General features: G+C 35.7%; 1 protein-coding gene across 2 annotated transcripts; it reads right to left on the reverse strand.

The window, feature by feature from the left end:
* Positions 1 to 553: 553 nt before the first annotated feature.
* LOC101249281 (callose synthase 7-like) lies at positions 554 to 26,441 on the reverse strand. 2 transcript variants are annotated; one of them, XM_010325327.4, is made up of 42 exons: positions 25,818 to 26,441; positions 23,687 to 23,787; positions 23,003 to 23,115; positions 22,819 to 22,906; positions 22,618 to 22,728; positions 22,372 to 22,494; positions 21,038 to 21,136; positions 20,807 to 20,898; positions 19,835 to 19,958; positions 19,216 to 19,350; positions 19,062 to 19,138; positions 18,895 to 18,982; positions 17,382 to 17,504; positions 15,536 to 15,653; positions 15,036 to 15,367; positions 14,910 to 14,962; positions 14,642 to 14,702; positions 11,754 to 11,835; positions 11,624 to 11,673; positions 11,463 to 11,549; positions 11,237 to 11,341; positions 11,037 to 11,131; positions 10,850 to 10,931; positions 10,603 to 10,766; positions 10,329 to 10,452; positions 10,081 to 10,184; positions 9,864 to 9,957; positions 9,607 to 9,758; positions 8,484 to 8,593; positions 8,271 to 8,390; positions 8,097 to 8,165; positions 7,809 to 7,998; positions 7,624 to 7,735; positions 7,364 to 7,483; positions 7,182 to 7,297; positions 7,020 to 7,103; positions 4,254 to 4,366; positions 3,953 to 4,182; positions 2,361 to 3,158; positions 2,219 to 2,269; positions 1,662 to 1,847; positions 554 to 994 (listed from the first exon to the last, which is right to left on the reverse strand). In XM_010325327.4, the coding sequence occupies exons 1-42, from the start codon at positions 26,035 to 26,037 to the stop codon at positions 755 to 757; spliced, it is 5,736 nt and encodes a 1,911-aa protein (XP_010323629.1). In that variant the 5' UTR covers positions 26,038 to 26,441; the 3' UTR covers positions 554 to 754. The 2 variants fall into 2 exon arrangements, with proteins under 2 accessions (XP_010323629.1, XP_069143623.1); XM_069287522.1 differs by lacking the exon at positions 23,687 to 23,787 and having other exon boundaries at positions 25,818 to 26,440.
* Between the last annotated feature and the right edge of the window lie 1,270 nt (positions 26,442 to 27,711).

Raw genomic sequence — 27,711 nt, forward strand, 5'->3', positions numbered from 1 at the left:
ATTTTCTCTTGTGTTTTTTTTTTTTTTCATTCAAGCTGTTATTTTATCATTAGAGTAACTTCTTTCAAATTATGTATGATTCATATTTTGCAAGTGTAAAATTACTTTGCACAATAATTAGATGCTTTATATAATTATAATGCTCCTTGAGAAATATGAATTAGATATGTACAAGTTAGATAAAGAACTAATTTTTGCTATTATGTCAACAGATGGAGTAATTATTTGCATGTTTTTCTACTCTAATTGGGACAAATATGTATATACTAATTTAGGATGAAAAGGGACATTAGCATGAAATTATAAACATTAATATGACATCCTATTATTAAAATCACATCAGAATCAAGAATTTTGGCTGGTGGCTGTCTTTCATAAATGATTGTGATGCCAAAAAATATGCATACAAAAGAAAAATTAAAAAGAGAGAGCCAAAAATACCAAATACCAATAGAACAATATTATTCATTATAATTAAGGATGATAAACTCTGCTCTAGTATAATAATAGCTAACCATTCATTTCACAAAAACAAAAATACGAAGCCTGATGATATGTTTCAAGAACCACGAGTATTAATGAATTAAATATTAATCATCTGAATGAAGTACAAGTATGTAATAAATCTAAAACTTGCTACAAAATGTTTTTACACATCTATGATTTTGAACTCTATTCAATAAGAAGATTTCTTTGTGCATTCATCAGTAGTAATGCCTAGATTTAACTGTGGTTAACAATAGCAACAAAAACTTCAAGAGTGTGATGATTCGTCTTTCTTCCCAGCAAGAATCATTGAAATCTGGAGACCTCTACTGAACGCCTGGTTGAAGAGCAACCGCGTCTGGAACTCTGATACGAATGGGAACCAAGACAAGACCACAACTGGCGCGAATATGAACAGACCCATGATGCATTCGTATGCCCGTGCCAACTCCATCACTGAATCCCAAATTCCAAGTCCCTTAAAACAGGGCCTGCATGCTTGACCAATCTTTGAACATAAAGGAAGAAATTAATCACAAAGGTGTAAAAGATCAGATGAAGCTATATTTTAACATGCAAGTACATTAGTTGTATGACTTAACAGTGGGAAACATTCATTTCATTCTAGTAGCTTATTGGAGAAACAGCAGCAGAAGTTGCTATGGCAATATTACCAAGAATAAGATCAACAACATTCCTGGTGTGATCCCAAAAGTGTGGGGTCTTGGGAGGATAGAGTCTACACAGACATAAACACTACTTCCAAGGTAGAGAGGTTGTTTCCGATAGACCCTTGGATCAAGGAAAAGCATTTCAAAGCAGTTGGGAAAAAGAAATAGGAAAAGAAGAAGCCATGACAAGAAAATAAAGACAGCATGGCGAAGTATGCTGAAAAAAGAAATAGTAACAACAAAAAAATAATAAGGTAATCGACGTACGAAAAAAACAACATATAGTAAGAAAAATTAAAGGACAATGGTCTATGATAATACGTAGAAACAAAAATTACCAAGAATTAGATCACTAATTGAAGAGAAGAGTTTAACTTTCTAAGTAAATCAAATTGAAAGAATGTAAAAGAGGGGGGGGGGGGGGGGGGAGTCAAATAACAAACCAAATAGCAAGAAACAGAACAAAAATAGATGATCCTTAGATATACAAGAAAATGAACTTACAAGAAGAATGCCCCAGCCTGTCGGTACGAAGGCAAGAATGGCAGCAAATAGATCACTCATGGTCAGGCCACAAACAACAAATAACACAGTCATGACAGATACGAATCCAAGGAATAGAAGTGCTTTCAGAATTCTGAACATGAGCTGAAAATCAGTCCCAAATCTTCGTCTGCCCATTGATACCATCTATAGCGAGCAAAATAACAAGAAGCATGATTAGATAAACATATCAAGTCCAAAATAAGCATGTATAATTGTTCCTTCATAATGTTTCGCGTATCCAGTTCAAACATATAGAAAGGTGCAGCATGAATTACTCTGATAGATCAAGTTATAAAGCTAGAGGACTGTCGACGAAGCTGATATTTTGCAATTAAAAGAACCTAAATATTCAGTGGATAGACATAACTAGGAAAGATAGAATTATGCAATCTGTTTAAACAACAATTCACCCCCATCAACAGTAAGATGGTAAATGTGATTACTTCACCCACTTCCAACATATTGGGGTTAGTTAAGTTGTAATGTGTCAAGCAAGCTAAGAGGTAAGTAAGTACCTTCAAGACCAGAAGAGCGGTTAGCATAACAAACCAAGAAAGTCCATACACCTGTATGAGATGATTTAATGGAAACTGTAAGACTCTTCTTCAAAAAGGAGAGACAAAAGTTAAAACTATATAATGACAAGTAAGTTCTTACCAGTAAATTTCTGCTGCCGTGAGCTATATCAAGGTGATAGACAATTCCATACTGGAAAATGAAAAAGCGGAAGGCAAGGATAATGTCAATCACTCTACCCCTTAGATTTGTGTGTTTTAGATGTTCCTGCTCCCCATTCCACCAAGATTCCCAACTTTTATCCGGTGAAATCCCAATGCCTCCACGATTTCCCATCCACCTCTTCCAATCTGTCCAATCATCTACTGTCTTTTGCCAGTCGAAACCAGACGGATTGAACACAAAGGGAGCAAACAACCAGGAACCTACCAAGAACCAAATTGAAATAGTAACAAACAAGTATAACTGTGATTCACGATATGATTCCCCATAGACTTCATAGACAATTAACAGCATAAACAGCTCAAGCCCCTTGACAAAGTGACTGCGAGAATACATCCTGTAGTTATCTGCATACTTTGCATGAAAAACAACAAAGCCACGACCAGTAGCTCGATATTTAGAACCTCCATGCAAGATAGTTCTACCGTAATAATGTGCTTTTGTTCCGAGTTGGAATGTAAAAAATACAGAAGCAAGCTGCAGCTGCATTATTACAAAATCACCCAGGGCCGTGCGAAATCCTCTCTCCAGCCCAATTTCCATTACCATAGGGAGTACAAGCAACAAGCCCAGCTGAGATATAGATGAGGGAGCCATAGCCTCTTCAAGAGCTTTGGACTGACGAACTGTGGGATCCTCCAGAATTCGCTTTTCCAATCCACTCAAGACCATATATAACCGTCCATATAGAAACACATAGACAGTAAGCACTGTAGCCTGGAAAATTGACTACAGAATAAAACTCCAGTTGCCAGCAGATATAAATTATAAGAAAAATTTTGAAACTAAAGGAGACAGGAACTCATTTTTTTCTGGGAGGACTGGATAACTACTGCTAGTGTAGCAACAAGAGAACACAAAAATATCTGAACTTCCTTGTAGATCAATAAAGGTAAGTAAGAAATCAGCACTCGGAACCAATCTTTGTATTTAGGTTATGTAAGCGAAGGAATTAGCTTAGCTTCTCACTAGATAAATTCTTTCACACAGTACACTTGTAAAGAGCTGCAAGTGACGAGCAATAAATGCAGGGACAAGCCCGAGACTTATTTTTCTCCTATTTTGTATCCCAAATATTAGAATTACGATCTGATGGTTTAACTAATTTGTTGCTTAAAATTGTATTCTGAATATGTTTACTACATACTAATGAGCAGAATGCAGATTCAAAACATTGTTCAGAAACAAAAAATGCAATGAGAATGAGGTTTCACATCTATACTATGTCATAAGACCAGGTACATAGAGTAACAGCCTGTTGGCCTCATGGTCTTTCCTGATATATAATTTCAAGTTTTCCCCTTTCTGTTTGAGGAATGCTGAAAGAGAAGGTATTATCTTAGGATCATATGTAAGATGATGCCTTCTTTCACTATCTTAGGATCACATGAAAATGATATTAGTTTTTACAACAACAGCTAGCCAAAAACCTTGCTTGATTCATCAGTCACATATTTCAAAAGATTTTATGCAATGAAGTGTATGCATAGCACTAAGAGCAGTTTGCATACCATGCTGCTGAAGTAGAAACCAACTGTGGTGAAGTAGAACGACAACATCCTGTAGAAATCAAATCGACGCCCAAGCCTATAGACATCACGACTCAGTGTTTGTTCTCCATTTCCATTTGCCACCTTTGCCTCAAATTGAGAGATCTGATTCATCCCCACATCACGACCCTTCCCTACTTGGATGTACTCATGATGTGTTACGAATCCTCCACGTAAAGTTGAATTATAACCTGAAGATGCACCCCGGTTAAGTACCAAAATATGCCTTTACAGTTTCACCATTAAGAAAACACTATCCCACCTGAAAAGATATCTTCACTCAGGTTAATCGTTTTAGAAGCTTTGCTAATACCACCCCTTGTTACATGAAAGATTCTGTCGAAAATATCAGGATGACCATAATGAAATCTTACCCTGTAAAATTTAAAAAGAACAAAACAAGTTGAGTCAATCTTTAAAAGAAAAAACAGTAAATGAAAATAATAAATAGCCCTGTTGAATTGCAATTAAGAGTAAAAAAGATCATATCAAATAGTATCCATTTCTGCACAGTTGGATTAGAAGGTTGAAAGTTGAAAAGGCAAGAGACCCCTGGAAGAAGCGTCAAAGAAAGCTTCTAATTTATGATCAACATGCGATCGTTACTGGATGGCAATTGGTCAAGTACAGGGATATATGCAATATATTAGTCTGGCAATAAATTTGTGCAACTTACTAGAGCTAAGTCCTGAGTAACAAAATTGAGACTAACAAAGTCAAATTGTATCCAGAAAAGAGGTGAAAAGAAAAAGTAAAAAACAAAGACACAAAAAGACAAGGCTATTTAATATTGTAGGGTGTAACTTAAGTGTCAAAATGTAGAATAATCATAAATATATAGCCAGGAAAGATTAGGCTCAAATCAACACCAAACCAGGAAAAGACTCTTCAGTTTTCCTACTTTAGAACCAAACAATCCAGTTAAGATAACAATAGCCTAAACTAAGCCAAACATATATTCATCTCAAGTCCAGAAAGTTCAACAAGAGAATTGAACTTAAAGAATCAGTTCAAAACATTTACAGCTGCACAAGAACAGTCATGTCTGCATAACTTTTTCTGCAATAGGACTCTTGCACTGCAAGAGATGAAGAAACTATCCCCAGCATTAGTTAGTGCTAAAGAAATAATATGGGCTTTCCAGGTATATATCGATACATTTATATGAAGTTGATGGTATGGATTTGCTCTCAGGCACTTTTATCGCCAACTGGTCATGAAAGCACATCTGGAAAAACTAAAATACCACACAAAGTATACTGTTCTGGGTGGCTACTAGCCAAAGAAATAGCCCTTGCACAACATAATTTGATGAGAAGAGAAAACCCATTGCGTTCAAGATTTTTTTTTGTAAAGAAAAAACAGACATAGTTAACCATCTTTCCCTTTACTGTAAGATAACAAGTTAACAACACAACTATGTAGAATTATCTTAAACCTCAACGGGGTATCCTGGACCATGCCTGGTAAGATTATGCTGAGGTCAGACAGGCTCTAACTAGTTGGGAGGAAACAAGCTTACAGGCAAAGGATATGAGTAGATGGAGAATCGTCCCTGCTTGGAGAAGGTGGACAACCTGGAAGAAAAGGAATTCCAGATGTTTTGACAATGTTGAGAATGGAGTGCAGAAGATCAAACTAAAGTTCATCTTGCTTTTGTGTTTTTGGTGTAAACAGATTTTCTTAAATGATATTGTCTCTATTGTTGATGTTTTAGATTCAATATAGACATATAGGACAATAGAAATTGAGAGTGCTTTGTAAATATGGTTTCATTGCAACCCATGTACTGATTTGTTAATTTGATATATAGATATTGTAACCAGTTTAAAAAAAAAGGTGTTCTTTCTAACAGCTTTAAGCTTTTAAATAAAATAATCACATACTTCAACAGGTCCAATTTCATATTGTCCATGCTCAAAATGTCCAGCCCTGAGCATGCTGGAAAGTGGGGAGCGGCGAAGGACTCTTAGAACTTGATCTCTACAGGCTATGCGAAGCAACTGGATGACATGTTCACGGAAGCCTTATATGGAACCCAAGTACCAACATGATTAACATTAAAAACATAGGTGTACATATATAGGCTTTTCATGCATATAGTGATATATTTATAGGCAGCTGATTTGTAGAAAATTAAAGGCTTAGTTACCTTAATTAGAATTTACTGTACTGTAAATGTATTTATACCTCTGATTCTTGGAAAGAACAATAAAATTTGTTGAAGTTGAAGTGTGTGACCATCTTTATCTAAAAGCTTAAACTTTTAGAGAGAGAACACTTTTATTATCTCATTATATTTTCAACACGCCCCCTCAAGTGCGGGCATGATTCATTTTTATGAGCCAAGCACGTGGAAATTCTTTTTATTATTGGTGGCAGTGAGATTCAATCTCAGGACCTTTGCCTGCTCTCACACCATGTTGAAGTGTGTAACCATCTCATCTAAAAGCTTAAGCTTTTAGAGAGAGCACAATTTTAATATTTAATTATATTTTCAACAAAATTACTCTTTTTTTTTATTACAGTTAGGTTAGATTATAAGTACCTGGAAAGTTGATGTCCTTAAACGGATGATTACCATGTGACTGTTAATTAATGTTCATGAACAAAGCAGAAAAGGGTTTGCAAAGTTGAGCTGGTTACTACTTATTTTATGCGGAATAAGTGGATATGTAAGGCAGAGAGCTAGGAGAAAGAAAATGAAAAAATCATTTAATTTTCTTTCCTTAAAAGAGAGAGTCAGCTGGGGCTCCTTCGAAACAACCTCTCTACCTCCCTCAGGTAGGGGTAAGGTTTGTGTAGACGCTACTTATGAGACAGTGGATATGATGTTGTTGTTGTTGTAAAAGAGAGAGTCAAACAACAATCGTTAAAAAATGACCAAAAACCAGCACAAAAATAAAACTAAAACAATCAATGTCTTATACAGTGGTACAATGGAACTGAACGTTAGCAGCTTCAGGTTTTCAACATATTATGCATCAGCAGAAAACATATTTCATTGGAAGTCAGCCAGATGACTCACCTCAAGGGGTTTGCTAAAATTCTTTGTCCGATGGTTACAAAACTGGTCTCCTGATTGGACATGAACCAAGCAAGCGAAGAGACACTACAAAAAAAAGGATAAAGTAAGCAATTCTATAACCGTGTGAGCTATCAAGGGCTTATAACATCAAACATTGCGAACCTTCCAGTAAAAATATGCTCCCTTAAACCTAGTATTGTCGGTCTTCGCTTTCTATGAGGTTTCAAGAATTCTTCCAATACATTCCTCATCTTGAAAGCTTCTTCAAAATAATTATCCTAGAAAGAAAGAAGTTAGACTCGTAGTACATAGTTAATGGAGAAGCAGAAAAATTAAAAACTTACTTGATTCATATCTATGGTTTGTAATGCTTCTCCTCGAGTAAAAATGATGGCATGATTTTGATTTTCAGGTTTCCCTTCCCCAATTTTAGGCGGGCCAGGAAGCTTGATACGGTATATTTCCTAGCATGGCAGCACAAGAAGACACTTACTACTTATTCCAGTGATATGAAAAAGAAAGTTGAAATTTTGTGAAAATTGATCGCTCAAGAAAAAACATTTGTTGACAAAACCTTTGTTTTTCTTTGAAGTCACACTCATACCTCATCCAATTTATCACCTCCCTTCACCAGCACAGAGTAGTAAACCTTCTCGGACTTCCCATTAATAGCTTCATCCCGCTCATCTATGTAAGCAACCCGTAAAGATGGATACCTGAAAGGTTTAAAATAGAAATGAAGATACCCACTTCTTTCTCCTAGAAGAAAAGTCGGAATTTCCAACTTACGTCAACATGAGATTCAGAATATTGACATAACAACTACGGTCTCGCTGTTCACTGGACTTCTTCTGAGCACCATAGATCTGACAGGACACTACATATGTGAACTTCAGATCAGCCAATGCCTGTGCACGCTCCTTCAAAGCTCTGTAATCTGTTCGATTCATATCAATGATCCGATATCCTCCAAATATTGCTGCCATGTAAAGGGTAGATAGTTAACACCAACCACATCCAACTCACAGTATCACAGATATATTGTTATACAAATAAACAATAAAATTCAAATAGCACCTTTGTCCTCTGCAAAATCCAGAAAGTATTGAAGCTCAAGAGCCTCCCTATAGTACATCATTCCTCTCACTGGAATTCCACGAGCAAAATACAAAACAGAAAGCATAGTTGAGTGACAACAAAATTTACAGTCAGAAGTTGTATGAAATATCAAAGATGTTATTGCGATCTGACCTGTCCTTGCAAGTGTCTGTCCTCTGTATGATACCCAGTAACGAATTAATTCATTCTTGTCTTTACTTATGTCCTTAAGCTTGGGATCATTGATGCGGTCCTCAAAATTTTTCCATTGATCTATTTCATGGTCAAATAAAGGCAATCGAGATTAGTACTTCATCTATGTTGTAACGTGACACTGTAATTAACAAGCCACAATTACACACTCGCCTGGATATATCTTCTGAAGGTAAAACAGAGTGGTAATACCATCCTCATTTTCTTTGTTAAGCTCCTCATCAGAATAGAGAACATCTTCATTATAGTAAGGAGTCAAGACACTGAACAATAAATACATATTGAAATTAGTTCTGCAATTGCAGCACAGCAAGCGGACACATAGTTGCAACATGAGGAAATGGCATGCAACATAAATATCACGCATTTTAAGCTATTTGGAGGAAGAATTTAAAAGTAACACGTATGGTATGTGGACAATTGGCATTTCAAACCAATCAAGTGACGAAATGAAAGCAAGAAGTTTCTCAAGTGCCTCTTGTCATTCTTTTAATATATGAAAGTGAATCCCCATATTTTCTACAGAAATTTCTTTTCAATTGCTGTTTTATCACAAAATCCTTATACCACAGCTGTCAGGTATCTGTACAGGACAAGCATCTGTTGATAACTGCTATTCCAAAACCTGTTATTGAGGGAGTGTACTCCCTTTATCCCCAAAACTTGATCTGCTTTCCATTTTAGTCCTTGTGAACCTCACGTTCTTTCTTTAAATAGAAAACGATCTCCTTCAGATATTCTAACTATTATAATCAACGGTATTCAATAACACGCCATACTTGATGTCACAATTTCAACTAACTAGTCCAATTCTTCATACTTCAAACTACAGTTTTAAGAACTTTACAAACCCAAATATCATCTGTAGAAATAGTTTACTCTGTCTCATATTTAATGAGACAGTGAGTTGAAAAATAAAAGAGTGAGAACTTTTCTCTACGATATATAAAAGTTGTATATGTGGCAGAACAATGGACAGGCATCTTTTAATTAATTGTTCACATAAAACAGCAAATGGGAAGATGTTCCAAATTGGAAGAAATAGCATTTTTTTTTTGAGAAGGAAAATTGGAAGAATCAGAATTCATTCTCCGTTATCATAAAGGTTTGCTTTGTAACACTACGAGATTCATTTGTCAAACAACCACTTTAGCAATGTGGCAGGCCAACATAACTTAGTTCCTGATCTATAGCTTCAGCAATGCTTCATAAAGAAGAGAACAACAAACTCACCAGCAAAGCAATAAAGGTCGTCCAGAATTAGCTCAGAACTAACCTGAAAGAAAGCATATTACGAACTCTGGGAGCATCTGGCATTTTCATAAACAGGGAGTTTGCGAAAAAAGTAATTCGACGGCGAGCATCCAAATTTGTAGGAACATTAATTGCAGACTCTTTCACAGTCAATAACAAATTAAGCCGGATAACCTATAGAAAAAATGGAGTATTAAAGACGCAGATAATAAGCATTAGTAAGATATAAAACCATGATATAAAGAATTAACGAACAAAGAAATTACAGGTTCAAAATACCTTTTCCTTCCAAGACCTGTTCTGAGTAAGATAGATATTTATCCTTTCAAATCTTTGCTCCTTTCTATCAATCTGGTGAGCTCTCTCCAAAATTCTAGTGAAAAAAGAACAGAGAAAACAAAATTGTAAATCAAAATTGAAGATGCTCGTCATAGTGCAGATTTGATTACGTAAATCTCGTGTTCTCTGAGAAAACTAATTTCTGTCAAGAACTTACTCATGGCCATCAAACATAACATCTTGAATGATAATTTCCATGATATCTTGGATAAGGTTAATCATAGGTGATCTTTTCGCCTCTTCCTCTTCATAATCTGCCACCTGTTAGTACCACAATCAAACACACAGAACGTACAAGCAGAAAACTCAGCCTCCAAAATTTCATCAAAAATGCTGAATTCGAGATGGAGAAGAAAACATTTAGATCATGTTACTTGTTTGTGCATATACATGTATTGCACTAACCAGAAGATTCAAGAATCTCTCCAATTTATCATTCAGTAAGGGCAACCCACTCATCCGAAATTTCCTTAAGAACCTTTTTTCTTTTATGCTTTCATCTATTTCTTTGCGTATCTGCTCCACAACCCTATAAAAGAGACCAAATTCCAAGAAGTCATATGGATTCTTAGTGACAAATTACAAGTACTGTCGGTACGACAAATATGGACCTGGACCTTCAGCTTTAGATAGTCAACGATAAAGAAAAAGACAAGTGAAGTAGTTGAAATTGCCTTACATCTTGTCATCTTTGTCTTCCAGAATTCCAACCAGCAAATATCTAAGTGTCTCATAGCACTCGATCACTGCAGAGCGCATAAAATCATCACTTTTGATTTTCCGGAACAGGTCAGCATCTTCTTTTCCCCTGAAATCTTTTGCCATATCCAGTGCTATTGGAATCTAATAAGATGCAGGTGAAAAAACTGAGACAAAAAGGGGATCGTTTCAATTGTCTAAAATCAACAACAGGAATCAAGTATCACCTTACTAGCGAGCAAAAAAGGAGGCCACTGAATAACAGACACTTCACTTGACGAATACGGTACAAGAAGCAGATCTCTTTCCCTGGAAGTTCACAGCGACAAAAGAATCACCAACTTAATTTAAAAGTGCATAACTGCAGAAATCTATTCACCAAGTAGCATGATGAATTTCAGGCGTGGTCCCCACTTATGGCTGATCAGATCCTCCATCCGCAAGGACAGTATGAACTCATTCCACATCTGAGAGAACTTCGCGATGTTCTTCCTCTCCAAAGAATCATCCTACCAAGTGACACAAAGTTCATCAAAAGAGTTGAAGTAGGAGTTAGGAATTGTGAAAATGCAAGAATACAGGAGCATCTATTTGCATATATAAGTAATTACTACCTCATATCTATGCTTTTTTTCTTTTTTGGAAGATGGCACGAGACGTTCACTAAAAGCTGAAGGAATTGACTCAAATCGTGATCGTAACATCCCTAGCGTCCTTATCTAAAAAAACAAAAAGGTAGAAATAGTTAAAACAGTATAACTAGTTTTTCAAGAGGAATAAAGGGCATGAAGGATTATCCCTGAATAATTCAGTCCAAAGAATGTATTCATTGCTTCTAACCTCGCCAAGGTGGCTGAATGCACCATAGATCCCTCCAACAATTGTAGAGAATATAGCATACCAAATTTGTGTGTCCATGAAATAGACCTGCATGCAATCCATATCTCTTAGAACTCAACATCAGCTTGTCATTTTCAAATGATTTTTCTTCCATAACTTACCAGAAGGACTGGCGCCCATAGGACAATCACTACTCCAATGTTATGTGGCACTGAATAACATTCAAATGCGAAATGCTTAGTTATATGTTCGCAATAAATCAGGTGAAAAGAAACTTTAACAAAGACGTACTATGTGGAAAGAACTCATGCCAGTCATAGCTTGTGATTCTTATATCCATAATTGTCCTGGTAGGCTGCACTAATGGCAATATCTGCAGGGGGAGGCAAAAAGAGAGACTGAGGAAACAAGAACATCCAATTAAGAGCCATCTCGTACTGAAAAGACACAGAGATCTCAGGAAAAACTGAAGCTTCATCTTGATTTTCTTCCATTTTCTTCTTTATGAAGCAAAGGGAGTGAACACTTTTTTCCAATAGAAGTTGCAATAACATCGTTGAATCTTAAGTAATACTTCTGAAGTAGCACATGTTAGTCTGTGGGATAGAAATTGGTCTTACAAATAATTTAGAATCGAGTAAGTGCAACATAGAGAAACATTGATGTCTAACCTTGTAGCACACGAATCAACCATGCACCACAGTTTCTAAGAACATTTTAGTGTTTGAATAGCTCGAACCAAATAATCAATACTTCTGGATGTGCAAGGAAATATCCAGGCTAAAAGCATCCAGAGACTTCCATTTCGAAAAGCAGTCATTTAGTTTGTACACACAGTCATTGATGCTTGTCATACCATTCCTCTCATGACCTCAATAAATTAGAGTTTAACATATGAAATTCAAAATGGAGGTCATCCAGTCGAGTTCCATTTAGTTGGGGATGTGACGGTCCATTGCAAGTTAAGCAGGATGGGGGAACCGACAATTGCATTGAGCAAGAAAAGAAGAGGATGAATTGAAAATATTCTTCAAGCTGCAAGAGGTATCTAACATAAGTTGTAGTTCACATTGCAGGATAGTTAAACACATTCTGATAGTGGTTTCAGACATGTTGCTAACAGCAACTACTAATCTTGACATTAGTTCAGTTTTTTTATAAAGTAATCCTTATTGATTATTATGGCCAAATAAGTGCCGTATACAAGAACGAAACAAAAATGTCAAAAACCTACAAAAAGATGTGATAGCTATGACATTCTACCTTATATACATAAAGGGATTTCATGAGTGCAGATCACCTAAGTGTAAAAATGCAACTCCATTATAGTACAAAATTCATCTCAACCCCTTAAAAACTCTTCTATTTCTTGCTCTCCAAATAACCCGCACAAGTGCTAGCGGAGCAACATTCCAGGCCTGTGTCTTTCTCCTAGGTACCACAATTCCAACTGAATGTTCTCCTTTCACAGTGCCTGGCATCTCCTGATAAATTCCAAACCAACTCAGCATTTCCACCATAACCAAATAGCGGAGGAGTGAATGTTGGAATGGTGGAAAATGGGCAAAGGCATGAAGAGATTTTACCATGGACAGAAGATGTGTGTCTAGAACAAACAAGACACTGGTTGAGAAGAGAGATTCAGAATGAAAGGTAGATTCATTGTACCCGAAGGAAAAACTTAAAGAAGAATTTATATGATACCTTTGGATATCCTGCATTTAATTAAAGAATATTTACTTATTATTAGCATAGAAATTCATTCTGCCATACTGTGAAACTCTTATATAAAGAGCACATAAGTAAATTGTTAGTTAGTCATGTCAATGGGCCCTTTATTTAATATACACACGCTATCCGAGCCAAATCCATCCCTATTCTAGGTTTACCCGATGCAAACCCCTACGATAGATTGTTCACGCTCAAAATGTCCAATCCTAGATGTGGCAAGGAAAGGCATATCCCATATTAGTTGAAGAAATCCTTATATGGTTTTTGGACACTCATCAACTCATTAGCTAATTTTTGGGGTTGAATTAGACTGAAGATACATTTTCTTTACAAGAAAATGAAACTCATTGGTCGTTGTCACCTTGTAAGGGCTTGGTGAATCCTCACCTCATGAACTAAATTTTGAGGTTGAGTTAAGCCCGAGGTCCATTTTCTTTACATGATATCAAAGCCTCTATGATCATGGTAGAATTTAAAGAGCTTCTGTTACCATTGTTCTAAACCAATATTTTCTTATTTTCTTCGTAACAGTGTCCTGTGCGCTACTCTGTCTACCATTATTCGAACACCATTCAACTCTCCGATGATCATTTGGTGCCACTATCTCTCCAGCGACCAGTGTGCTCCTTTGTATCCAACCAGTACTCTCCTCTAAACCTTGATATTCTTGTCCTTGAACTATCAGATCAGGTTAAGCTAATGTATTGAAGATTTGCAACATCATATCCCTTTTCGATGATTAAGAACAGATTCATCATCGTGTGTAGTGCAAGAAGCACTTTCTATCGCTATGCAGTTACCAGCGACTTTTTGGAGGAAAATATTCCAACAACATTTATTGTAGTGATTCTCATCATTTCAACAAGCGTAAGTGTCAACTTTTCATGTTCCCAAAAATAAGCACACGTTAGTTTTCCTCTTAAGTTTGAGAGGGCCTCCTAATGTATCTAGATCTTTTACTTGATGACGATGTGAATACATCATTCAAGCGTATATATGCCGTCGTGAATACAGCTGTCATATTACGTAGGATATCATAAGATCCAGACAATAATAACATGACAATAGGCGTTGATGATAGAGCTGAATAATCTGTTTTAGCCCTTTCGAAAAAGCCACATGGAAAGAAGTCAAGAACATACAAGACGGATATGCTGAAGTAGAATGCAAAGTGGCAAGTCTATTCACGACAATCTTATGACATGTCAAGCCACATCATCAGTATCTTAAGACAATCTTTTCATGACATAGCAGTCACGTCAGAATTACGTTGAAGTCATGTTATGTAGGAATCAATGACGGTTACAAAAATCGTCTTTATATATTTTTAAAATTTATTTTTTCACACATGTGGCATAAGGCCAATCATAAAAGAAGAAAACCACTCCTCAGACATGCTAAAATGGATTTATAAGGATAAACGGAATAATAGAGAGGGAATACATTACCTCAACATAGTAGCTGAATGAGAGCTTGCTTATGAGGAGCATGATCCAGAAGAGAGTGTACCTGAGCAAATAAAATGAGGGAATGAATTGTTAGATCAGTTCACTGTATCAACCATAATTATGAGTATTCACTATTATCTATTAGCTAACCTTGCTCCACATTCATGAACAGCATACCAAAACAAATATGAGAGGAGCAGAAGAATAGAAAAGCTATCAAACAAGACTTGTTTATTTGTGTAAAGATAGAAGATAAATGAGTTCTTACTTTAACAAGGAGAACATGTCTTCGTGCATGCCTCTTCCAACATAAAGCTTAGGCTGGATACAGTATATCTATTAGACAAATGTGACAGCACAGTCCATGTAAGTATCAAAGCATAAATATGCTGACCTGAGCCCACCACATAAGGAGGCTGATGATTCGCCAGTTCGAGCGCTCCATGGATTTCCGCAAGAAAGGGAAGAAAAATATAAAGGCAGCCAATATTTCTGGTATCAAATAAATAGCAACACAGTAGTAATACAGTGACTCATTTTCAATATAGCCTCCCAAATTACTGAAGAATCTCAGAACTCCCCCTGGATCCTGAACAGATTTTGCATAAGCAACAGGCATGACGACAACCCAGAATGCTGCAAATGCAAATTTCAGAAGGTAGCGAAGAATCTGGGTGATTTTTAAGCTCCTCCAAGCTCTCAGACTGAGGACTATGTCCAAAGTAGCTGCAGAAAGAACATATATATGGACCAACGCTCAGCTAAAGCCAGTCACAATATGAAAAATGGTAAAACCTATGCACACTCCTTACACTTCTAATAAAAGAGTTTCTAGAAGATTGAAAAATGATACTTTCAATAGAGAAAGGAAATCAAATAAGGTACTGCAACTACCTCTCAACGCGTTAAGAATAGCAGCAGTTATGAAAATACTCAAGACGCTTTTGAACACATCCGCATCAAAAATCACAGACAAAGATCCTGACTGATTCCATGCAATGATAACCATTGCCTGAAGAGGGAAGGAGGGAGATGAGATCAATACAAATATTTCATAAAGATGACATGAAAATCAAGGGAAACTTCAGTATTTTTGCAAGATATCTTCTTGTATTGTATAAACCCAAGCACCCAACTCATAATAATGGCAATGGTTGGGTTGCGCTTGATCATTTATTAACCACCTTGATGATCTTCTGTAAAATATTCTCATTATTATCAATAACCGAGCAAGAACTCATAACACTCCAAGTGATCAGCTAACTGTCAATTGGAGAACTCACTGTGGACATGTGAAGTAAATATATGGCATACATGTGCCAAGTTATAGAATCTGAACAGTCCAGTGTCCATCTAATTCAATGCCAGGAAAGAAAAATGAACCCCTTTGTTGAGTATACAATTAAATAATAAAAGTGTGCTCTCTCTATCAACTTAAGCTTTTAGATGAGATGGTTACACACTTCAACATGGTACCAAAGTAGGCAAAGGTCCTGAAATGAAATCTCACCCTCTGAGATCAAATCTCACCGCCATCCATATCAAAAAGACTTACCACGTGCTTTAAGCTTTTAGATGAGATGGTTACACACTTCAACACCTTGAATTCAGCAAAATCTAAACCAATGAACTTCAACTCTAATCATATAAAATACATCAAACAAATTTATAGAAAGCTCTAACATTCTCCAATGTCAGTTTTGCTAAGCATAGATGGTCTTAAAGGAGGAGGCCACATATGATATCCTAAGAGTCTAATAAAGCGGAAAGAATTCAGATGATTCATCCAGCCAATTCCCATTCAAAAATGAGGGCTAAGTTGATTGATGCCTCTTTCATTAAAGCCAGTGCTTTAGTCGTCCTTTGTGCTTAAAGCCTCAACAGACCTTAGCTATTGAACAACTCTTCTACTTAATCAACAACGAGACTTTTTCAACTCTTAACATTTCAACTAGAGAGTAAGTAAAGGAAGGCATTGCATTTGGAAAGAGGGAGAACTGCCCCCTCTCCCCACGACAAGGGCAACCATCTTGATCTTGCACCGAATCCTTTTTCTCCATTTTGTTCATATTTTTATTACAACTTTCACAAGCAACTTCGATGAAAGTAGTACACCAGGGTTTCAAAATATTCTACCAGGGCAGCATTTCAGAATGCAAAAATTACCTTCTTCTTTTACGACAAGGTAATTTTTTTTTCCCAATATTTCTCACAGCCTCATTTTCCTTCTTATGGGATTTGAACCTGAGACGTTATGGTTCTCCTCCCACTTCTTGACCACTTTACACACCATTGGATGCGAGAAACCCATTGTAAGACATAATTTTTATTCAAAAAAAAAAATCTCAGTAGTGAAGAATTAAATAAGTTAAGTCGGAATTCCTCTGAGACAGCAATGCTCCTCAGATAACTATACATTTCAGTGGCATCTAACTGGAGATTAAATAAGTTTGGTTTTCTAAATATACCTGAAGAATAATGGATCATATCAAAGAAATATTGCCAAAATTCTGATGCGTCAGATCCTTAACATTTTACTGGGGATTGGTTTGCATTCAGACCTGCTGATTAGTTCAATTCCAAATAGTGTTTTTACTAACTTATAATGGTTGTGAGTGTGGCCTTACTGTCTCCGCTACCTCCTTCAATATTTCTAACTTTTCATTCCTTGTAAATATGTTCTATACTTAATAGAGACAAGGAAAATAAAACATAGCAGTTTACATGAGTCTGGAGATACCTGAAGTGCCAATATAAAAAATATCCACATCCGATCAAAACTCCTATAAAGGTGCCAAAAAGTTCGATTTTCAACAAAATTTGCCTTAGGCTTCCTCCTTCCAGTAGCAACATTATTATGTCCCTGAAAATCAAGCTAAGTTAGTCCATTATAGGAAACCATGAGGGAATACTGTCTAAATTAAAGCAAATGAGAGGACAAAGTTAAGCCAAATTCTACAAGTTTGACAATCCCTGGAATTTTGAACTTGATGCCCCAAAATCTTTTTGATTGCTCATTCGAGAACTACTATCTTTAGCTCTGGAACTGAACATTTCCTCAGTTAACTTGCCAAGGAACGCCAGAATCTTCGGTTCAGAAGTCAAGATACAGACTTTCAGAGAAGAGCAATAATGTGCCTTCTTTTATTCCAGAGTCGAGGATAAATGTTCATCTTTATTTTTCTTTTCTAGTTTTAATTTTTTGACATGTTGGTACAGTAGAAAACTTCCATACTCTTTATCAGCAGCTCTAAAAGAGAAGTGAATAACTTAACAGCTGAACCCCCCCAACCACCCAACCACCCACCCCCACCCCCCAAACACACACACACACACATATACATGTAGTGTAAAGTCTAAACTGATCAGCAAAAAGTTTGTGCTGGCTGCAAAATTTACAATCTACAAGCTACATTCCTTGAAAATCAAAAATTCTTCCAAAAAATTGTAACATAGATTCTGCATCATCTGCACAACTCTCTTTACACCCCAAATCGAAATTTAAAATACAATTCATCTTAAATTTTTGTAGGAACTACTATTATCTTCAAAATGTCTGTCATTACCTTATATTTATTAATCACCTTCAAAGAGAAACAACATTCTCTACCTTTCTTACACCTGCAATGTGACTTGGAAGTAACTTACTCAAGCTAAGGACTCTTAGTGCTCAAAATTACGGAGGCAAAGAACTCAAAAAGCATGTGCAGTATACAACAGTTCACATGCTAAAGGTCTCATGACTATTTTATTCGTAATGCTATTCAAAAGTGATGCAAAGAAACCTACTCAACTTGCTTAAACAAACTGCTTATTTGAAGAACACCCTATCTAACACAATGTTTGTGTCCTAACATCCCATCTGAACGGGTTGAATTCTAATTCAAGCCTCAGGATGCGACATCCTGTTAAAGAATCAAATCACCCGACAAAAGACCAATTGGCAGTAAGTGAAGCAGACAGAGATAGTTGTTCCGTTTTTTCATATATAAGTACAACAGAATACGACATCCTTGAAGTACGATTTATTTTCCTGCTGAATAAATCAGCAAGAGTTGATCCAAAGACCACATGTTATTATGGGACCTTGCTAACCAATCACAAATCTTATTTAAGGAAGCAAATTTAATACAGTGGAAAAATGTAGTAAATAAAATTGATGACATGGAAGTTTAAAGGTCGCCATAGCTACTGAATATGCCTCTTATGCTACCTTTACAGACATGGTAATATATCTGATAAAAGACACATACCACATTTGCTGTATTTCTTTTATCTGAGTGCACAAAGAAATCAGCTTTTTTGTCCATTGGCCAACCCAGCTTAAAACATTTATCTGACCTGCAAAGGAAGAGTAATAAGTCTCTTCTTCCTTAGACTGTAAAAACAAAAAATTGTACAATGCTACACAATTGATTACCAAAAGTATTCATTCAGATCATCATAATTTCTCCATGATGAATGGCTTGCTGTCCCATTCAGGTTTCTGCTAGATTCCTTTTTCAGCGAAGATAATTCAGATAAAGTGATAAACAACAATACTATGGAAGAAGCAGCACAAATCTGGGAGTTACCTTCTGAATGACTTGATAAATAGGGGTCACAACATCCCGCAGGAAAGACTCCTCACCATGGGACACTGGTTGATATGCACCTCCACTGACTGGAAGTACATTGCCAAATAGTATTCCATGCATCTCATGTGCCATCTGATTTTTGAAGTATAAAAGGCACGCAAACGCATGAAGGGTAACTGTTTATATAAATAATGTTGCTATTTCTGGAAAAAAAAATGGAGAATAATATCCACAATCCATCCAAAATACTGAAAAAATTATTGCATTACATGTGTGCAATATGTATAACATGACTAGACAGTTCGTTATGGAGAAGAAGATCGCATCAATCAAGCATCACAAAACTAATCAGATTTTGTGAAGAGGTCACATGGTAACATTACACATGTTATTGCACTGTTCCTCAACTCACCCTTCCAGAAAAAAAAAACCCAAGTGTCCCTTAAGACTTTTATCTTGGCATGAAATCATGTCAGTTCCTTCAGTGTGTGAGATAGTGCACATGCACCAGTCCACAAGAGACAGCAGAAGCAGTGAATAGTGATTGATGTAAACTGACCAGCAGATTCTAGACAAATCCAAGACTTTTACTGAATAAATAGAAAAGCAAACTTACATTGTGGAAGATATAGCAAAGGCATTCTGGCATGAATCGTATATTTGAAGCTTCCCCCCATATAAGAAGATAAAGGCCAATGTAAAGAAGCTCCAACTGTTGCTTGTCACAGCCCGGCGGAAACCTGCAACACAAGACGTAACGCCAAGCAAGAGAAAATCACTTCCTGTCCCTTTTTTATAAGCCAGGCATTTGACCAAAAATTCCAAATACAACTTCAAGTTGTATTTGGAATTTGGAAAGCACCCAAAACCTTGTTAACTTTTTTCACTTTTACTATATTTTTATTTTTCAAATTATACCCTAAATTTTTTATTTCTCATTTAGACAATATTTCATGTTTTTTTAGGAAAATTTACACTCAAACAACCAAATATTATTTGCAAAAATTATAACCAAAAACAACTCCAACTTCAAAATTTTCAAATAAAGTGAAAAATATTTACAATAGTATGCAATAGCTCATATATGATATATGAGATCTAATCTCTGACATTATGTGACTATATACTTGAGATATTACTATTTTACAAACTTGATTGTATATTTCATGTAAATTATCATGTTGGGTGATTTTTCTAATTTTTAGAAATTGGGGTGTAAATCATATTTAGGAAAAGTACATTCAAATGCTAAAATATTCTTTGCAAAAAGTATGGCCAAACACATCTTCAATTTCAAAAATTCCAAATAAAGTGAATTTTTTTTGGTATTCATGGCCAAACACCCTAAAATATTGGATTAAATTACTTTCTATGTAATTTCTAAGTATGTAATTTTAACATCAAAACGAATAATGAACTGAGGTTCATACTTACACCAACAATGAACAAGTTCAAGTTCAAAATTAGTTCACTGAACTGCTTCATTGGGATGGAAGGAGTAATATATTTTTTTCATTTAATAATTTAAACATATTTGACGTATTCTAAAAAGTTATTCTTGTAATTTCATGATCACTACTAGGCTCACCTGAGGTTTGTTGGACAGTGCAAATATTTGTACCATGATTCATAGTTTTTGAATATTTTATCCTTCAGCTGCTTAACTGTATAGGTGTCCAACTGCAAAAATGTTCTCTTGTACTCAATTTTCAAGAGAAAAATGACAAAAGGGTTGTTTGCTAGGCAGACAAAATAAAGAGAGATTTATATGCATATTTGATCAAACTAGTGTTATTATCAAATGAGCAGATACAGTTACCTCATTATAATTTGCATCATCATCAACACTCTTGTTTCTTATATCCATATTTGCAAGTAGCAATATTAAGTGCTCCCTCTGATTTGCCACATTTGCTTTCTTGATTCCAATAAATCAGCAGTAAGATGAAGTTAGGAATCTCAACTATCAGCATGTTGAAGGATATGTACTAGAAGCTAATCGGAAAAAAAATGCTAAATGCCACATCTTTGTTTTAAAGCATCAGATATAGTACCAGAATGCAATTGACAGAACCAAGGCAAACTCAAGGAGATAGCTTCCCAGAGGGTGGTACATGCATTCATGAATACCAAGGTCTGTCGTAACATGTCTCACAGCACTCCAAGTGTGATGCAACAGAAATTAAAAGACAATCACAGACTAGCAGGTGGTTTTCTTTCAACAAGGGAGACTTGCAAAGTGTAGGATTTCATCAAGGAAGTGTTTAAAGTGCCTTAGAAGTTCATAGGGACTCATGAATTTAGGTAAGTGTGTAGGTTTCACATGAATTTGGTGAACACTTCAGTAAACAAATAACTAAATGAGATCAGATATGCTTTACATGTTAGAGAGAAAAAAAATCTCATTCATAAGTTCTGCTCATTTTAAACTGGATGGCACATGTGCTTCATACAATTTGTTGATGACAAAAGAAAATAACTTTATAAGCAGAATTAAAAATGCTGGAGTGTTCTTCAACAAAGATTTGTCATGGACCTTGAACGCATTATTATCATCATACAGCCAAGGGAAGATCCAGGAAGCTATGCATATCAAATAAAGATACTTCCGCAGAATTATGCAGGAAATGGGTTCCAAACAGGTGGTACTCATAATTCATAATAAGAAGCCGGGAAGTGATAGGTTTCAGAAAGGTGGCAGTTAAAATGCAAACATGGTTCAACAAAACAGACTTCAGATACATGATTTTTTTAAAGTGGAATGAGTTCAAACAGAAGGGAGTGATCTTTCAGGGCCAGCCCAATCTCATATTCTAGGAAATTCAGTTAGTACTCCTTCCACTCAACTTTGCCCTTTAACTCCCAAAATGGTGACACCAAAATCTCATTAACCTGACCCTGCTGTCTAAGGCAATAAACTTTCACAAGGAAAATTTACACTAGCGAAGAGCGAAATGAACATTAAATATTCAACCAGTGTCACTTTTTGTACAACACATTCTACCCTTCCAGAACTTGAAATTTCGTTGGTGCGAATGAAAAACTGTGCGTACAAAACACTGCAACAGGTTATGGCCACTTAAGCATGTTGCCTTACATACGACAATAAGTTCTGGAGCACGTGCGTGGAGAGTCGTGATCAGTATATTTTACCTGGAAGCCAAAGGCTGAAGCAAGCCATTCGAGTATATCATTGACTGACTTATCCTTGTCATCAGGCATTCTGAGAACGGGAAGATTATCCATATTTCTTATAGCTCGAAGAGAAGCCTTGATCTGATCAAGAAAGAGAAATACATCAATCTTTTCTGTGATGAAAATGAGATACAAAAGTCCTATATAATCATGCAAAAGGAGCATGTCAGCAAATGAAACTGAGATTAAAGCGATTCGTATAACCTCAGGTAGTTCCATTATTGCTGGTTTGACTCCAGCAGCGTAAATAGGAAGAATGTTGTAGTGCTCATAATAATCTCTTTTCTCTTCGACATCTTTGGCATATCTTTTTGTCTGTGAAAACGAAGATACTAGAGCTTAAAGTTCCCAAAGAGGAATAAGTACTGGAAAATTCCAAGGACTACGTAAGAACACAAATATAACCTCATCTTCCACTTTTGAAGAGGGTACCACTGTCCTCAGCACATCATATAGTACACTTGCAATTTGATAGATCTTAGCCATCTCCTCTCTAATAATGCAAAATTAACCAGTAATTAAATGAACAAAGGTAGGCCAATGACAAAAGAAATACAAGAAAGCCACGAAATTCAGGTCGAAATCTTACGGTTTCTTTGTTTGATGGCCATCTCTGATATTTTCCTCATAGAAGTTCTGGTAAAATTTCTGAATTTCTCTAGGATCACTTCTGGCAAGTTGAGGTTGAGTTTCTTCTTCTTCCTACAATCAACAAAAATGGTACAAAGTTTACGTCATACTAATCATTGGAGATTGCAAAGCTTAACACTAAAAACGTAAAATAATTAAAACATGAAAATGAACTACTTATTGACAGAAATAACAAATATGGGTAATGTCAAACGAACATATCAAATGGAAGTTAGTTGTCACAATGACAGAGTCTTGACATCTAAACAAGAAACAGGAAGAAACGTGTTTCAACCCCGATGATGAAGTAGCATGTCCTCCAGAGAGTGAACACCACTAAAAGGAAAGAAATTATTTTTGGTACACATTGACGCCATATCCCAACCTACTGGGAAATTAGTTGAATGGTGCAGATACTGGCTAAAATGTGAAATAATTCCATAAGTATGTTTTAGAGGGAGCCTATAGTAAAACCCAGAGATGTAGTCCTCTACAAAGAATCTGCTTAAGTCACTCCTCCATGTCAACTTGTGGAAAGTCCTCCCATCTATGGCTATACCAAACAGCATGCACCAGAGTACACTTAAGAAGGAACTTTTATAAGAAATATAAAACCACAAAGCTTTGCATATGATGTTCCTACCCTTTCAAGTCTATGTAACAGGTATGTCTTGAATTGACGAACGCCGCGTCCACTTGATGTTGGATCCATCCTATGAGCTTTTTCGAAAGCATGGAAACGACCTAATTTAAAAATATAAAAACAGGAAAAGAAACAAGAGGAAGATAAATAGAATATCAATGAAGACAACTAGTGGCACCAAGTCAAGACAAGAAAGCATAAAAGACAATTGATTTTTTCTTAACATAATACTTAATTAAGGTCTATTTGTGCAATATGACTAATCATGACACTGCATCTTTTTTAAATAAAACCAAGAGACCACCAGTATTAATGATACATATTTCACACATCTTATCCCAGTCAAACGAAACCTAAGAAAGCATTCACGCCCTCAGAAAAAGTTCCCAACATAAACGGTAAATAATCGGTTGAGCACAGGAGTCATGGACAGTACACAAATTTAGTTTAGAGTCTCTAAAGTAATATATAGAGATCATCTTATGATTCTTAAAGTATAGCAACTTCGAGGTGATTTTCATACAGACTACAATAAAAATGTGTTAGAGATTTGATCAAGGCCACAATGCCAAATTGTTTCAATGTTTTCTCCTCCCTCATAAGCCCAACTTTTGTGTTCCTCATAAAGAATTCTAACTTGGAAAAACATTATTATACCTCTCTATAAATACAGTTTCAGAAAAAGAAATGTAGTTCTATAAAAGACAAGAGGCATGTGTGTCTCATCTGGATGAAAGGTTATTGACTTGTTGGTAACAATGTCCTCATTGTTCATGAATTTATGATTAAATGCACCACTAATTTGAGCTGCCAAACATAGGATCATAAAAAGTCTTCTTTTTCTCCGGACGAGTGATTCATAAGAGACATTATTGTTTACATGTTGGGCTTCATTTGAAAAAAACACATAAGAACTCTTCCCAGATAGCCGATGCTCAATCTAGTCGTTACTGGTCCTAATCATTTTAAAGAATACAAGCTAGGTATTCTTTAATGATATTTACCACTAAATTCCCTTCTTCTTTTTTGATAAGGTAAATATTATATTATTTACCACTAATTCAAACATCACATCAAGTTTTCTTCTGCTCCTTCCAAGGCGTAAAAGTTAGTTCTGCCTTCGGCAGAACTATGCATGTTAGTTAAACTACGTGATCGTAGCTTTGATATGACTGCATTTCAACAAAATAAAATCCTAACGAATAGAACCAAGCCCGTTCATCCCATAGGTCAAAACACTGACGTACATCTTCAAAATTCCACATCATGTAAAGTTGCTTAAAATACTCGCTATATCTACTACGTGTGTTTATTATATTTAAATAGAGAAAATAACTACATCCAAGTTCTTCATAACCATTGTGCCTCAAATCACCAATTACTCATCCAACAAATATTATGAGGTCCATATACATCGGTTCATTTCAGATATAACCTAAATGACTTCCCATGTTCATTTAACTTGACCAACAGAAATATTCAAAAACCCTTCGGGTGGTTTGAGCTTGGGACTTCCATGTTGGAGGTCTCAAGTTCAAAACCCCTTGCCAGCGAAAGCAAGGGGTTTGCCTTCTGGGTCGAGCTCGTCGCACCAGGCTTGCCTGGTGCGAGTTACCTCTCCTAGATGGTTTGCGAGCTATTGCATAGGAGCAGGGTTTTACCCTGTGCGCACCCAAAAAGGATAGCGGCTGCGGGTTTCCCTTGTCGTAAAAAAAAAAAAAGAAATATTCAAAATATCCTCTTATTGGTCATATAACCACAAAACCAAGAAAAAATTAAACAATAATATCACTTCCTATCTGCCTACATCTTAGTGGTGTGGGTAGAGTTACTACTACTTATGCTGGTGGGAGGTAGCAAGGCATCACTGGACAAGTCAAGATTCGATCAAGCTGGGAAGACACAATCATAGAACCAAAAATGAAATCTTCATCCAAATCTCAAAAAATTTTATAAGAAAAAAACTAAGGACTTGAAATTAAATAGAGTAAGAAAATATCAATTTAGCTTATACCTAACAACGACGATATATCTAGTAGTGTTATCGCACAAATGGAGAGTGTACTCATACTTCATCATAGCATAAACTTAAAAAAAAAAAAAAAAGATAAAATCTTGTAGCTATTCTTACATAGATAAGCAACTCTAGGATTCTGCTTCTCGACTTCATTAGCAACACGAAGAATAGGAGCAATAGACGCCAAAGACGACGGCACAAGTTCACTGTCTAATGAATTCTGATCTTCTCCGGCAGCAGGGTCTACCATAGTGGGTGCTTTAGAAACCCTCCTAGAGGCAGTTCTAGGTGGGCCCACACCCCCTTCAGCCTTCGTCCCACTGGTACTCGCCATAATTTACAACAAAACCAAACTAGGGTTTTTTTCCCCAAATCCTCTGGTTGTTTGAAATACATACTACTTTTATATATTAGTAAGTATTACTTAATGTGTTTGTCTTGTGGAGATACTTTGGATGGAACTTTAGCTTTTGATTACTCTATGAACAAGAAAAGAATGTGATGTGACAGACTAGTAACAATGATTTTTTGAGCTTCCTTCTCCTTTTTTGCTTTGGAAATTTTGTTTGTTTGTGGGATTTTGGGTTTGCTTTATTTTAGCTTTAATGGAGATATTGTAAAGAAATTGGCTACTTTTTTGAATGAAATGAAGAAGAAGAAGAGAGAGAGAAGGCGCACTTTGCTTTGCTTTGGGTTTTTAATACAGAGGACGAAAAAGTGAAAACAGACAGGACCCCATTGTTGAAGAAAGTTGATTGGTATTTGTACGTTAAATCATTCCCGCGCTCTATTAAAAAACAGTTACAAATGAGTAACCAACAAAAAAAAACACTAAGAAAAATGAGAGATCGTGGTGGAATGATTGGTTAGAGGTTTTGAATTTGAGTTTTTGATTATATAGATGAAATTATTGTATTTTTGCTCTCATTTGTATCTATGTGCATCAAGAATTAAAATAAAAGGCTCGAATTATATTTTTGGACTTTTTCAAAAAAATTAATATTTATTGATCTATTTTGTATTGCATTATAGTTTTATGAATTATGCTATTGCTTTTCCTGTTTGATATTTTTGAATTTGTGGTTGATTCAATACATTTTTTATAAACTCATAGGTATTATGTTGGATTTGAATCAAATTTTGAATCAGGTTAAAATTGATTGATTGCAAATTTTGTCATGTGACGTCTCAACTTAAAATAACAAGTCTTACATCCACAAAATACAGAAAAAATTGTTGGGTATATAAGTAAGCACGTTTTATCAACTAGTGACGTATTTTAAAATTGTGTGACCCTGGGCCAAAAATCGACAATATTTACTAGTGGATTGGCCCGTTACATATGGTATCATTCGATGGGGCAAACTTCAGCATCTAGCTTAACATAAGAAGTTTCAAATGGACAACAAAAAACACGATCGGACAAACCTCCACATCTAGCTTGAGATAAGAAGTTTCACATCTACAAAACACATAAGAGATGTTAGGTATGTAACTCATATAAGTAAGTCATATCAGCTAGTGATGTATTTTAAGCCCATAAGAGACAATGTCACTAGCGGATTGAACCGTTTACATACCATTGCTAGCAAATATTGTTTATTTTGTTATTTTTGAATCTTGCTGGAGTATTTCATTTCGGTTCTTACTAGCTTGTTGTTTGCTTGTACAAAAAGAATGTTCGAGAAAACTACTAAACTCATCGTGCACTTGCATTATCATCATTATTTTTCAGAATTAAATTCTACGTGAATTAAAATTAGTATTATAAAATTAAAAAATAATTTGACATAATTTTAATATAAAAATCACAAATTTTAAAAGTTTTTTTATTTTATTTTTTTTAACCTCTATATTAAGTCAACTTAAATTTTCTTTTTAAAACGGAAGCATTATTTATTTTAGGCAACCAAAACTTTTTTTGGGAAAATGTATTGAGTGGAAATTGGGAAGCTTAATTGGGAAGGAAGGTAGTAAAGGTTATTTTATGTTGTTATCATGCTACATT

This window comes from Solanum lycopersicum, chromosome 7 (genome assembly GCF_036512215.1).
Source record: "Solanum lycopersicum chromosome 7, SLM_r2.1".
Taxonomy (NCBI): Eukaryota; Viridiplantae; Streptophyta; class Magnoliopsida; order Solanales; family Solanaceae; genus Solanum; species Solanum lycopersicum.

Coding starts and splice junctions, on each gene's coding strand:
- LOC101249281 (XM_010325327.4), bottom strand. CDS start 26,037: ATGGCGAGTACCAGTGGGACGAAGGCTGAAGGGGGTGTGGGCCCACCT. Junction 11,550..11,623: donor TATGGGCGCCAGTCCTTCTG/GTAAGTTATGGA, acceptor GATTGCATGCAG/GTCTATTTCATGGACACACA. Junction 1,848..2,218: donor CCGCTCTTCTGGTCTTGAAG/GTACTTACTTAC, acceptor TGCTCGCTATAG/ATGGTATCAATGGGCAGACG.